This window comes from Vombatus ursinus, unplaced genomic scaffold (genome assembly GCF_900497805.2).
Source record: "Vombatus ursinus unplaced genomic scaffold, bare-nosed wombat genome assembly UNPS02014805.1, whole genome shotgun sequence".
NCBI lineage: Eukaryota > Metazoa > Chordata > Mammalia > Diprotodontia > Vombatidae > Vombatus > Vombatus ursinus.
The window spans coordinates 14672093-14687131 of record NW_020954583.1 but is presented as its reverse complement, the minus strand read 5'-3'; the positions used below and the strand labels follow the sequence as shown (position 1 = coordinate 14687131).

Below are 15039 nucleotides of genomic sequence, written 5' to 3'. Positions count from 1 at the left end.
TCCACCCAATAAGCCATTTGATTAATGCTGTTGTAGTGTTAGGGGAAAACAAAAAACAAAACCTATAACCAAACTGATAACAACTCTTGTATAACTAAACTAGCCTGATCTGAGGGATAATTTTACCCTTTTATCTAGCTTTCCAAATCCTTCATTACAATCACTGTCCACATAATATCTATTCTTAGCCTTCTACTCAAATGGTCAAGTAATAATCAGTATTCTCCTCTGCTGGTCACTTAATATATACTTTTTCTAATCCTTTTTCCCACCATTTCATCAATCCCTTGGATTTATGACACTCCTTTTTCTGCTAGTCTACATATTTCCTTAACCACTGCTATTACTAAGTGATAACTTACATTTGTATCATTCTTTAGGGTTTGAAAAGTACTTTAAAATCTCATTTGGACCTGAAAACAGTCCTATGAGATAAGTATCATAGCTATAATGATCCTGATTTTACAGAAAAGGAAATTGAGGCTCAGAAAGATTAAATGATTCTCCATTCTCTATTAAATGACACTCCATTTCTCAAAAGTTATAAAATCAGAATCATAAAATTTTGGTCCTAGAAGGAACTTCTGAGATCATGTGGCCTCTCAACCAGATACTTCCCTCTTCTCCTATCCAATAAACTATGGCCCAGAGAAGCTAGTGGATTTAAGTGACTTGCTTAAACCATTATAAAAATAAATGATCATACTTAGACTACAAGGAGAAGTAGTGGCAGGGGTGAGGGTGAGATTTTTGCATTCAATGTTTTCTAATGAACATAGGAAAGAAATAGAAATACTCTGCTAAAAGCCTTTAGCAACAACTTGTCACCCTGGGAATGGAGGTAAACTCTGATCTTGATTGAGTAAAAAATGGTCAGGAGACAAGGAGAAGGTACATATATTATACCAAACTTTTGTGAATGTAGTTACATAGACTCAGACACTAAGTATTAATAGGTTTATTTTAACTTCAGTGTGAATACACATCAATTTTACTGTTATAATTATAATAGCACTTAAGCATCAACAAAACTTTCTCCTATTATTTCTAGGGGCAATCCGACATGCAAATGTCTGAAACAAAACTTGTGATGGAGGAAGCAAGTTGAAAATGTGTCACTTTAAGTTTAGGAACTTCCCTTTCTGATTAGAGAACAATAATTAGAAATAAGGATGGAAAGAAAGCATAACAGAGCTGGGTGTTACCTAACCGAGATCTTATATTCTTTAAGATTTATATTTTCAATGGGATATTTTGCCATGTTAGTGGCATATGGAAGCTTTGTAATTACATTATGGAAATAAAGACTTTATTTTACTTACCTGATATATTCTTATTTGGGGGAAGGGGGAGGTCCTTCTAGCCCAAACACTGAGGAAGACAAGGTCTAGTAGATTCAACCCAAGTAAAGTGACAAATTTCAGGCCTTTATTAATTTATATAAGAAGTAGAGGCACATGTTCGTATGAACACAGCGCTAAATCTGAAACTTGGGTTTGAACTATAGTTCTGATATTTCATACTATCAAATCAGTTCACTTCAGTCTTTTTTTCCTCTTCTGCAAAATACTTGCATTGTTTTGAGGAAGGCACTTTATAAATCTTAATGTATAATAAAATGTGTTATTATTAACTAATCTTACTTGCTTAGAATTTTTAATATGTCATCATTTGAAAAAAAAATACAGGATACTCTTAATTGGGGGGGAAGTAGGGGGAGGAGGAAGGATTGGTACTTACCAGATGTACTACTGCCTCGATCTGAACTATTGTAAGAGCCCCCTGTATTTTGATCATAAGACTGATTGTATGGAATAGTTGGTGGGATGTTATCATTTGTTCGGTAATCTGTAGGTTTAATAACAAATTTAAATAATGTTAGTTTCCTCATAAATTATTTTATACAGACTTTTGTTATTCCCTAAATAATAAAAAAATTAAAATCTTTATGCTTTCTTATTTCATTTTTTACAATCAGATTTTCAGAATCTGAAACAATTCAGATTCCTAGATAAAGCTATCAAATCTTGATACAATAGACATGTAGATACATATATAAATGTGTGTATACATATATACACACATATATATGAATTATTCCTAAATTCTTTATGTCTTATTGACCTTAAGAACAACTCCCATCTCTCCATTTTATCTAGCAATATTAAGTAAATTGTTTTCCCCTTTCAAGTATGTATGTGTTTTGCATAAAGTACAAAGCATTAATTTCCTTTTTATTTAGTAAAGTGCAATTATAAGACAAAATCAGTTCATATAACAATAGGATGTTGGGAAACTCATGACTGTTCTCCTTTAAATAAAAAAAAAGAATGGTCAGTAACATTTTGATCTAAAAAACAGTAAGTCTGAAAAGTATCAAAAGAATACTACGTCATATAAAAACACAGAACATTTAAGCATTGGAACCCCATCTGATAAAAAAACAAAAACAAAACAGAACAAAAAACATTATGAAAATATTAGCATGGAGGGGAACAAAGCCAAATGCTTAATTCAACAATTGAATGTAATCGGTAATAGTTTTGTCAGTCTGGTTGCATTCTAGTTTACTTTACAGCACTTCATACCACATGTTTTCATGGTATATAAACAATAAGTCAACACTTTTAAATATGCAAGGGTCTGCCAGTGAACAATGCTTTCAAAAGGTCTTTAAAAAAATAAATAAAAGCATTTTACTGAGTTATAATTAGGAAGTCCTAATGCCTTAAATTTGAAAGATGCAGTGTTTGCTTGGGCCTTAAAGACAAATAAAAGACCTTTTTCATTTCAAAGTTAAAACATCAAATACATAAGAAAAAATAAAATGCTTATGCTTACAAAGAATCTTTGGTGTATAAAATTATTGATGTCAGTTCCTCTTCCTTCAGAATTACTTCCTATCTACTCTCTATATACCTTGCATGTAGTTATTTACATATTTGTCTCTTTCATTAGAACATAAGCTCATTGAAGGTAGGAAGTGTTTTTATCATTGTTTGTATCCCCAGTGCTGAGCACAGTGACTCTCATATAGTAAATAAAATGCTTTTAGATCGACTGATTGATGGGAATTTTCTTTTGGAAGATCTTGTTCATGCTCAAGATTTCATTTTGAAGAAAGTAAGTGTATTCAATCAAGTATCTAAAATAAACTGTTGAATTTCTTTGAACACATACCCCCAAAATGTCTATGCCTTCTCACAATACATAAAATTAGAACAATTTTTTTCCCTAGGGTTATATCTTTGCAAATTCGTTTACTAAACCTGGTAGGTAAAAGATCAAAAAGAAATCAAATACCTCTCTCTTCTAATTAGCATATTGCATTACAAAAACCTCTTCTGTAGATTAAAAAATATTTTCTTGCTCTATGTTAACACGAAATTCAATTTATTTTTAGCTTTTATGCTGACAGACTTCAATGAAATTTCATGATACAGTAAAAAAAAAAAAAAAAGGTTCTGAGTTTGGCATCAAAGGATGTGGGTTCAAATCCTAGTTCTGCCAGTGCGACCTTGGGCAATCCATTAATTTTTCTGGCCCCAATTTTCTCAACTGTAAAATTAGGGTGAGGGACTAGATAGAGTCTAAACTCCCTTCTATCTTTAAATCTATGATCATGTGATCTACTGAAGGATAGATAGGCTAGGCCTATTTAGTTTCTAGAATTGTGTACTATATTTAGTCTAATGAATGAATACATGATATAGTAGGAATGCTATTGATGGAACCACTTTGTCAGTTCATATTTAATTTAAATACTTTTCTTTAGTTTTATATCAAAATGCCATTAGTTTATATGACCATGTAAAAGGAATCTTCCATCTATGAGTGAAAATAAGATGGTCTATTTAAAATATGAGGTGTTTTGACTCTTGTATATCTGTCATATAAATAAGATTGTCCTAACCAATTTCTTATTGACTATTAACTTTAATCTCAAAGCTATATTTTATTTAATTCCATTACAGCTGCTTATTTGTTACAATAAATTCAATCTTCAAAGGTTGTTGTAGTGCTAATTAACTCTTTGACACTGGTAAGTGTGATTTTGAAACTCATGAAATAGAAAAGTCTACTAACACAAGAAGTCTACACTTGCTAGTTTCAATCCAGAGTGGTCAAAGGGGTAAGCATGTGAAATAAAAAAGGATGGAAGGAGAAGCAAAACTCTTCACCTTTGTTTAATTTGTTTTGCTCCATAATGTTATACTGAATAGGAGCCACTTCCTGCTTTTGCTGACTAGAGGGTTTCCAGTGTTTCTCATTGGAATCTCCACTGCCATTGTTAATGTTGTTGCTGATGTTTGACTGGATGAGCTGAGTGGTGGCATAAGGAGTGGGTTGCCCTGATGCATTAACAAATCGGCCATCCTTCAGGTTTGGACTATTGAAGGTTTTCATTTCATTGATCTTGTTGCTCAGGTCCACGTCACCATACACGGTAGGCTCAGGCAGCATCAGATTTGTTTGTTTGTTATCCAGCTGGTTGTTGTAATTTGCTATACAATCAGCTAAACCACAGGGAAAGAAAAAGAAAAGGTTATTCCCTTGGGTTACAGGTACATATCCTTAGGGGCACTACCTTTTACAAATGGCTCTGTGTACCACAGTGATACTATTTCCATGAAACAGTAATGGAATTGTAATTAAAAAGTCTATTGACTTTCATATTTTTATATTTTATAGTCAGTTATAGATTTACCATGTACCAGAACTGTATTAAGCACTGAGGATACAAAGAAAAGCAAAAAAATTGACTTCCTATTTATTTTAAGGCACATGAAAAAGGCCAAGAGAACAGGGAAAAGAAGCCCAGTAACAGTCTTTGAACTTCTGTTAGACATTAAAAAGTACATTCCTATTTAAAACTATCTCATTTTTGCAATGTTACCAATACCAATACCAATACCAATGCTGATGGAATCATACAATAAAAACTTAAGTTGTATTAAACTTAAATTGTTGATTATGATCAAGTCAGTTGCGAAGCCTATGGGAAAAGGGACATACACCAAAAACGAATAAAAGCTCTTTTCATAGTAACAAAAAATTGTAAACTTAAAGAGTACCACAACCTATTGGGGAATGGTTAAACAAATCATGGTTGATGAATGTAATGAAGCATTTTGTGCCCTGAGAAGTTATACAATGGACAGTTTCAGAAGAAACTGGGAAGACCTCTATAAATTGTTGCAGAGTAAAGTAAGCAGAACTAGGAATAAAACTTATACAATGACAATATACAAGAAACATTGAATTTAAAAGACTTTAGAACTCTGATCAATGGATTGACAAAGCAAGATACCAGAAGACCAAATATGAAGTATGAACCACCTCCTAACAGAGACATAAACTGAGACATATGTTTTTGGAAATGGTCAATGTGGAACTTTGCTTTGCTTAACTATATAACATATGTTATGTCGTTTTGCTGTTGCTACCTGGTGGGGGTAGAGGTGCTAATTGGGAAAAAATTTAAAAAGGAAATTCATGAAAAAGATTATTTCACTAGACAAAGATTAGAACTTGTGAATGAATCTCTATCTCTAAACAAATAAAAGGGACTTAATATTATTTGACAAAGCAACAAAAGTAGAAGTCAGTAGGTTTAAAAATTTTTACAAGTTTTCCAAATGAGAGAGTACTTTGCCACAGAGGGAACTTCCTGTCAAGAGATGTCTAATAATAAGAAAAAAAATCTGTTGATTTTTGGGGCAGGTAACCAGAAAGTTATAGAGAATTTTCCATAACTTGTCAAATTGGATGACTATTGCCCACTTCTGGACAATTCAAGTGCGTACAAATGACAATGGCAGAAGGAATTTATGAAGTATTTCTAAAAATCAAGAAATCTTGGGCAAGACATTGTTTTCATTAGTTCTGGCATCTAAAGACAAAGGCATCAGAAACCATCACTGCTGTCAAGAGAACATAAGAGCATCAGAAGGCAAGATAGATTAGAGAAGTGAACAACAGCTGAAGAAGAGAATAGCCAAGAATGAGATGTTGAATTCTAGACAATGGCTTAAAAAATAGCAACAACATGCTCCTATCAGGGATGAAGTACACTTACCAATGTCTGATAAGAATATATCTACCTGGAGACTTGCAAATCCAATCTCAAGGTCATTAAATTGAAAGGGAAATAAAGAGGTAGGGGTGTGTGTGTGTGTGTGTGTGTGTTTGTGTGTGAGAGGGAGAGAGAGAGAGAGAGAGAGAGAGAGCATATAGACTAACTAGAATATCATGTAGAGTAGCTAGAAAGAATAGCAGGTTAGCAGTTTACAGGAGATAAAATCAAAGGAAAGAATCAGCAATCTATGCATAATGTACAAAGTATGGGTAACAAAAATGTCAATTAGAGATTCTAATGCAGTGAAGCAAATTTGACACTACAGGTATGGCTATTACTGGTGGAATAAGACTCATAACTCAACAGAAAAGTGACTCTGAAAGAGGGTATATTTTATTCAGAGAATAAATAAAGGTTAAAGAAGAGCTGGAGAAGAATTGTATATTAAGAAGGTAAATGCATGTGAGAAAATCCAGGATTCAGGGAAAGGAAGGTTGGTAGAAGATGGCAAAAAGAATGTGGGTGAAGATAATCAATGGCAAAAAGAGATGCAATATTATCACTGAAGTCTACTATTGAGCACTTGGAAATAGAAAATAAATGGGGCACATGTGAAATCCCAAACATGCTTTCTCAGTAGGCTTACATACTAATATATTCAATTTAAAATGGCGCTATTGTGTTAATAAACTGCAGATCATTAAATATGAAAAAGTGATAGCAGGATAATGACTTATCTCCAGTTTACTTATATCTGAATTCCATTAAAAATAATAAGATTAATGTTAATAATAAGCTTTAAGGTCTTCAAAAAGCTTTACAAATATAATCTCAATTGAGCTTTACTATTACCATGTGAAGCAATAACTACAGATATTATTATCTCCATTTTACAGATGAGAAAATTGAGAAGCAGATAGGTAGATAGATAGATGGATACATAGATGGATACATAGATAGATAGATAGATAGATAGATAGATAGATAGATAGATAGATAGATAGATAGATAGATATAGATAGACAGACAGATTAAATAAATAGACAGATAAAGTGACTTGCCAGGGTCACTGATGTACTGAGTGCCATGGGCTAGGTTTATGTTCTTCCTTACTCTTAAGTCCTACACTCTACTATGCTGATTCAAGCATAACATAGAGATATGTAGTGATGGAGGACTTCAACTATCCAGATATTTGATAGACTTCTCTCTATGTCCAAAGCAGAAAAGCTAATTTCTTGACACTGTCTCAAAAATTTTGACCACTGAAAGCTGGAACAACCAACAGGTGAAAATTCAATAATCGATAAGACTCTTACTAATAAAGGAGGAATTGGTTGCTCAGGTGGAAGCAATGAGAACCTTGGAGGTAAGTGATTAATCCATCTTAGAATTTGTGGTAAGGAGGGGAAAGAATAGTATGATATGTACTTTAGATTTTAAGGGAGCAGATTTCAAAAGGTGTAGTTAAAGAAAAAGTAAGATATCACAGCTTAATAGTCTAAACAGAGGGGATAGGAAGCTCACAAAAAAAGATTCTGAAGACGTCAATGGAAAAAGCTATGAAAAGGAGGAAAAGAGAGAGTGGGTATTTAAAGAGGAAGGTGTAAATCTGAGAATTCACCAACAAATTTAGATTATAGAAGACATGAACGGAAGATGGAAGTAAAAATGAGAAATCATGGATGAATATCAATGCGTGGAATGGTAAGAATTCTGTTAGGAAGGCTAACGGTCAGAAAATTCAATAGAAAATAGATAATAAAATTCCGTGAGGGCAAAGAATATCTTGTTTCTGTATTTGTGTCCTTAGGACCTAGTACTGTACCTACCACTTAACAGGGAACCAGCAAATGCATGTCGAATGAACTGAACTTTGCAAGAAAAGCAAACAACAACAAAAAAGGCTTGGGTTTTTATCTATAATGGAGAAAAAGAAGGATCTAGTTACAGACAGGATCACTGCTTGGAGAGAATGAGATCATGGCAACAGATGACAGAGTGAAGGTGAATATGTTCAACTATTGTTTTGTTTCTATTTCTCTGTCAGAGAGAATGGTCATTGGATGGAAAGCACAGAACAAAAATAGCTAAGAATGTACTGATACTCAATATAAGTAAGACAGTAATGAGAGCACCTATTTACCTTTGATGAGGAAGGCTCATGTGAAATACATCACTGCATATAAAAAGAATTGGCCCAATCGATTACTCAGTCACAATTATGGAGAATAAGGTTGGATTGGATTGGATTGGAGTCAGGCAAATTCTATTTTCTATTTTTCTATTCTATTCTATTCCCATGAAAAGGGAAGAGAAAGAGCCTGAAAACCATAGCCTGATTTCTTGTAAGATTCTAGAATTTATTTTTCAGTATGTATTTAGTATATAGCATTTATTATTTAGTTAATTTCTAAAAAAAAAAAAAAGGAAACAGTAACTACAAAAAAACCTCATCATAAAAATTTCATAAAGAACAAGTCATACCAGGGTAATATAATTTCCTTTTTCTGATGTGTTTAATAGTTGGGTAGATGATAGGGAAGATCCTTTGGATATAATTTATCTCAATTTCACCAAAGCATTTGAGAAATGTAGCAAGCTATTTTTGTGGACAAAATGGAGAGATGTGGGTTAGACAATGGAATACAAGTCTATAATCAACTAATTGGAGAAATCACTAAAAGTGCTATTTTATCTTGGGAAGATATCTCTAGTGGAGTGTCCCAGGGATCTGTGCTCATCCATATGCAGTTTAACATTTTTATCAACATCTTGGATAAAGACAGAGATGACATGCTTGTCAAATTTATAAAATACAAAAAGCTTGGAGGGATGGCTAACTTGTTAATTAGGTGAAAGAATGTAAATGCAAAAAAGATCCCGACAGGCTAGAACTTTGAGTCAAGCCTAACAAAATAAAAACAAAATAAGTATAATTATGAAGTCTCATGTTAAAAAAAGAAGCAAAATTAAACATTTCATAGATAAAAGATAAGAAATGAATGGCTAGACTGCATTTAAAATGAAAAAATCTAGGAATATTAGTAACTTCAAGCTTAATGTCACTCAATAGTATATGATGCAATAGACCAGGGCTACTCAGGTCAGGCTGGTATCTCAGATTTGAGAATGAAATGAGGGATATATATTTAGTCCTCCTGACAGTTAACAAAAATAGGTTTCCATAGCCAAATGGGGAAATGACATTCAGAGTAGGCAAACGACATTCAGATAAGAATAAAGTGTTGATTTAGTTAAAAGCAGCTTCTCTGCCTCTATGGTAGTCTACTGCTCAAACTTCAAGGCCCTGTTGGGAGTTTCTTGTGGCTTTTTTTTTACCTCAGACCACCAAAAAGGCATGCCAATGGAGCAGCATTTAATCTCTTGATATTCCTTCTTTCCGATCAAGTATCAGGGTTAGTTTCAATACATTTCAAGGAAAAGAACAAGTGGTAGCCTAAAGTATAATTTGAGCCCACATTAGGAGAAGCATGGTGTCTAGGACTAGGGAGAACAAAGTCCTGCTATACTCTGTTCTGGTCAAACTATATCTAAAGCACTGAGTGCTCCTGGGCTTTGGTGAGCTAATGAGCACCCAAAGTGATGCAACCAGATCCAAGTTCTACCTTTGATACATACTGGCTGTGTGTCCCTGAGTAAGTCACCTAATCTCTTATCATCTCAGAAAATATTCTAGAACTCTATGCCACCAAAAACAAAAACCTTGTTGATTTATACAGGTGAAGGGAATTTTCTCACATGTAACTCCATATGCCAAATTAATTCACAAGTCTGGTCAAATAAATAAATAATAAAACAAATAAATAGATAAGAAAACAAATAAATAACCAGGGACATTCATGCAAAAAGTGGCATAAGATTTTTAAAAATGGATTTTTTTCCCCTCCCTTAATTCCTAATACATTGCTCAAGTAATTTTTATGGGATTGTATGTTTCATGATGGCAGCAACCATATCTTGTTTCATAATTTTATTCCCAGAAAGTTATTCCTTGTCTTACAACTAGTAGGTGCTTAATAAAAATCTAATATATGGAACATCACTAAATAATTAACCAACTCTCAACTTGGATGACAAATTTGGAACAATTTAAAGCCTCAATTTTGAAATGTTAAAGTAAATTCTTACAAATATTCAGAATAAAACTCTGTGGTAAACAAAGAGACTTTTATAATGGAAAAATAAAACCGATACAAATTAAAATAATGCATCTTGCCTCATCCATCTGTACCTTCAATATGTAGTACCAAATTTAACAAGTCATCTTTATCACAATAATTAATTTTACAGTACAAGTAATTTTGGGAATTACTAAAGATAGAAGAATAAAAGCTATATAAGGAAAGAATTGAATACATTTTTCACTTTGTGTACATTCAATCATAAAACAGAAAAGATAGTTCTTGATTTTGCTGACTCTCTGTCAACGATAACTATTTCTAATCACAGTGTCCAGATGTTTACTGCTTTAGAAATATTAATAAATGCTGCATGTGATTTTGGTAATTTAATTTTGTTTTGAATACATTTTCAGTATTTGATGCAGCCATGATCTCACTGGTGGTGAGGTTTTTCCTTCTAATAGGGAAAAACACAATCTATAAACTATTTTTTACCCTCTGTGAGTCTTGTCCACTCTGTCCAAGATTCCCTAAATCTTCTATAGAGGATCCATCCAAAAGGTTGGAGGTCTTCCTCTGGTGTGTCTCCTATTTTGAGGATGCCAACATAGCACCTCAACCTATCTGTTATCTCTCATTCTTGTTATATGACAAGCTCACCCTCTCTGCCTGTTATATATGTCCTTGATAATGTCTTATGATAACTTGTATGCAAGTCCTTATTGATAATATCGTGCAACATTACTAATACACAGCATGTACCAATGCCCTTCTCTAGTTCTTCCGAAATAATGTGTTGATGCTCTACAACCATATGGCATCAACAGAAGAATATACAAAAAGATGGACTTTTGAAGCTGCCAGCAATTTCAGATAACTGAAAAAGCTACACAAATACCCAAATGTAATCTAGTTTAATCTCCTTTTAAAAAAATGATTCCGAACCCTGTTCACTGTCCATTTATATGTACCCATACCTACACATATATAATGATACACTAACTCAGTGGGTCTGTTCATTTCACTGCATGCTGTAATTCTGGAAATACATTATTCCATTTTGTTTTTCCCATGTAGCATTCTACACAGTAGACAGAGTGCTGGTTCTAGAGTCAGAAAGACTTGTGTTCAAGTCTTCATGACACCTTCTAGCTGTGTGGCTATGGACAAGTCACATAATCTCTGTTTGCCTCAATTTCCTCAACTGCAAAATGGGACAATGAAAGTACCTACACTGCAGGGCTATTGTGAGGATCAAATGCGATAATATTTGTAAATTGTTTAGCACATAAAGGCACTATGTAAATGAATATTCCTTTCTCTTCCCTCCCTAGGCAAATCTCTTTCAAATGGTTTTGGATCTATCTCACTGAGGAGGCTCCAAGTCTCAACACAATCAGCAACATAAAATCTGAAAACAGGAGAATTTAATTAACATTGGTCTTAACAGGGAATTGCTGTTTTATTCATACTTAAACAAGACATAACACATGACATTAAAATAACACAATTCTTTGCTGAGTGTTAATGCTCAACAGTCACTGAATAAAGTTAACTTTGTCACCATTATCTGTCATAGAATGTTGAATGATTTTAACACAGACAGACGAGGCAGCTTGTCTGAGTGGAGCCTTTTAAGGCAACATTTTGTTCTACTGAGATAATACATTTTTGTACTCTATAAACAATACATGAAGTGAGAATTAATAACAATCTGTTTTGATCAGTAGGATGAAGAAAATACACTTTAATCCTACTATCTCTTGATCTGATTTGCTGTTTGAAGAAGAACCAATGGCATTTGAGATGTCAGAAAAAAAAGTCATTGGGCCTGACAAAATACAAACAAAAGGAATCTGTCCTACAGCAATATTTCAAGGATTTGTGATTCTGTCAATGTGGGTGTTCTCCTTTAAGGCAGTCTATTAAAGATTCTATGAACAAAAAATTCATTACCCTGTGTCCATCTGTGTGATAGGGGTTACACAATGTTAAAGACTATGTCAAAGCTATCAAAAGAATAGGAAAGATCGGTCATGTTTTGTTTTGTTTTGTTTTCAGAAGAGGACAAGTTAAGACATCGTTACAGACTCAGATGCTTACTTTCTCATCCCTACCAAATCTTTAAGAAAATGGTCTAAGAATGGACGGTTACAGCAAGGGTATCCTTGAGAACAGAAGAAAAAAAGCTGGTTTTGTCAGATGCTTTTGTAGAGTTGACTACATCTTCAGAATGGCATATTTTTCTTTATATTTTAAATTTACATGCACTGTTATTTTCAGTATGCAACTTCATCTAAATCCTTTCTTCATTTCCCTTTCCTCTTTTAATGCACAAGGTCTGGAGTAAAAGTACTTCTACTTTTTCTATTTCTATATCCTGTTCTTCTTCCTTTTTAAGTATAAGTGATAATGCTTCCTCCTTTGTTTTGATTTTCTGAGGGGCCACATGGAACCATAATTACCAAAATAAAAATTACTTCTTATGTATCAGAAAGTTGAATTTTAATTCATTTTCTTAGGAAAAGTAGCAATCACATTGAAGAAATTGGTTTGGTATAACTAATCTCCATGAAATCTATTCTATCCTAACAAGAATTTTAAAAATAGAAGAAGCATAAGAATGCATGTTAAGTTGACTTTTAAAAATCGCTTTGGACTTTATATATTTTATTAAACCATGAAGAGTGATGGGTAAATATTGTAATCTGCTTAGCTTGGTAAATTACATTTAGAAATTCATGAAAAGATTTTCATTTCAAAGACCTTCTCTTACTGCACATTTTACTATGAGTAGAGGAGTTTACTAAAAATCTTGGGGTTAAAACTGAGTAAAAATCTAGACTCTATAGATCTTTTCAGGTCTGATTCAAGTTTTACTTCAACCATGACATTTATCAATTAGACACAGCACAACAATTTACAACCTAAATACATGTTATGTCACAGTCACTTCAGTCTTGTTTTTATCTATTTAAGCACGTTGTGAGTTCTTCAAAAACATGGACTTTGTCATATACACTTCTTGTATCTCCATAGCACTTAGATACTATAAGAAGCAGATCCTTAATAAATACCTTGCCTAACAGAGTGAAAGTTCAATTTGAAATTTATTTTATCTTAATAGTCTTATTCAGGTCTCAATAAAATCTCAATACAATGAGTTATTGTAGCATGAAGGTGCCCCCTTGCTCTCAAAAAGAAATAGATGGTGACAGGTCCTACACCAAGATGGAAAGAATGAGCAGGGACGTAACAACAAGTTTTATGGTTGTATATGAGGACCGATGAAAAGAGCTTCATCATAAGGGTTGACTATGAGGTAGTGGTGGATTTTTTTTCAACAACAGCAAAGCATGAAGGCCATCTACTAAGGTACTGAGAGATCAAAAATCTGTGCCAATGGATTCAGTATCTATAGAGATGAAATCACAAATGCTTAAAGGATTAAGCATTAATCTGAGTTTGGATGAGAGGCATTGTCTTAGCACACCTTCTTAAGTGGAAGAAAACAGAGGTTGGGGTGGTGTTTTTTATTAAGAAATGACAATGTAGGGGCTATGATCCTGATATTTCTTGATACAATGGAGAAGACAGGAAATATTGTATGAGGAAAGAGGTAAAAAGATGATACTCTTGGCACTTTGCCTAGAAATCCCATCCCTACCCTTAATATTTATTAATAAACCTAGAGCAAGTACACTATATAAATCACATGTTGTTGAAAGTTAGCATTTTGGGACTAACCAAGTATAGGTCAAGTATCTTGAAAATTAGTGTGCCACAAAAACACAACTTAGCTATAAATAATAGTTTATTTAAAACATTTCACACAGCCAACATCTTGTACAACAAAACAATATGGACTCTTCGAATTCATCCTAATAGATTTCATCTTCTGCTATAATGAATAAAGGAACAAAAGAAATAAAGAAGAAATAAATTATAAAGGCATTTTATTTTAGCAGATAAAACCTTAAGGGGGTGTGTGTGTGTGTGTGTGTGAAGGGGATAAGAATTGAAACTTAATCCAGTTGGAAATACATAGAGAATGAACACCACGTATCTAACCTGGGCGGCTGTAAGTAGTCAGGTTGCCATCGCTGTTTCCGTTGCTTGCTGTACAACAGTTGATTGAGCAGTCATTGTGATTATTTCCAGTATTGGGCCAAGTATCTGCTAGCCATGGCTGAGTGACAGGTTCATTGATATTGAGAAGTCCTGGCCTTTAAAAAAAATGCAAATGTTACAAGCACAAGAAACAACACCTTTTACATATGCCTGGCAAATAGAACAGCAATATTAGACTTAGAGATTATAGAAAGGCTGGTTCATGACCTGGGTAAAGTATTATATGAAATCACAGAATTCTATGAATCACAGAATCATCAGATCTTCAGATCTGGAGAGCCCACAGAGAAAGATCACCTAGTCAAAATCTATGTACAAAGTGAGGTTTAGTCACAAAGCTAGTTAATAAAATAACCCTGATTAGAACCTGAGTATCCTGATTTCCAGGAAAACAAATTTCTGAAAAAAGGGTTGTAAAATAAATATTAGCATTCTAAATAAACCATAGCCACAATATTTGTCACAAGTCTATCAATTCAGTTTTTAGTAGCCTAAACTGTATTCCCAGGTCATGTACTTTATTTTTTTGATACATTTGAATAAGTATTTTATTAATGTGATTTCTCCCTAAATTTTATTAAAGAATATATCATTTTATTCAAGACTATGGGCCCCTCATATTAAGTACATATTAAGTGCTTATGCAAGTAAGAATGGAATTTAAATGAAGTCTTAGAATTCATT

At 33.3% G+C, this 15039-nt stretch overlaps 1 protein-coding gene across 3 annotated transcripts in view; it reads right to left on the bottom strand.

Annotated features, from left to right (window-relative positions):
- The window catches only part of ROBO1 (roundabout guidance receptor 1), a 449796-nt gene that overhangs the window by 33743 nt on the left and 401014 nt on the right, over positions 1-15039 (bottom strand). For 2 of the 3 annotated variants that reach the window (XM_027874166.1, XM_027874167.1), the window contains 3 exons: positions 14296-14450; positions 4182-4517; positions 1741-1848 (listed from right to left, as the gene is read on the bottom strand). In XM_027874166.1, the coding sequence (XP_027729967.1) occupies positions 1741-1848; positions 4182-4517; positions 14296-14450 (599 nt within the window). The remainder of the gene's footprint in view (positions 1-1740; positions 1849-4181; positions 4518-14295; positions 14451-15039) is intronic. The other variant, XM_027874168.1, reaches the window with a different exon arrangement.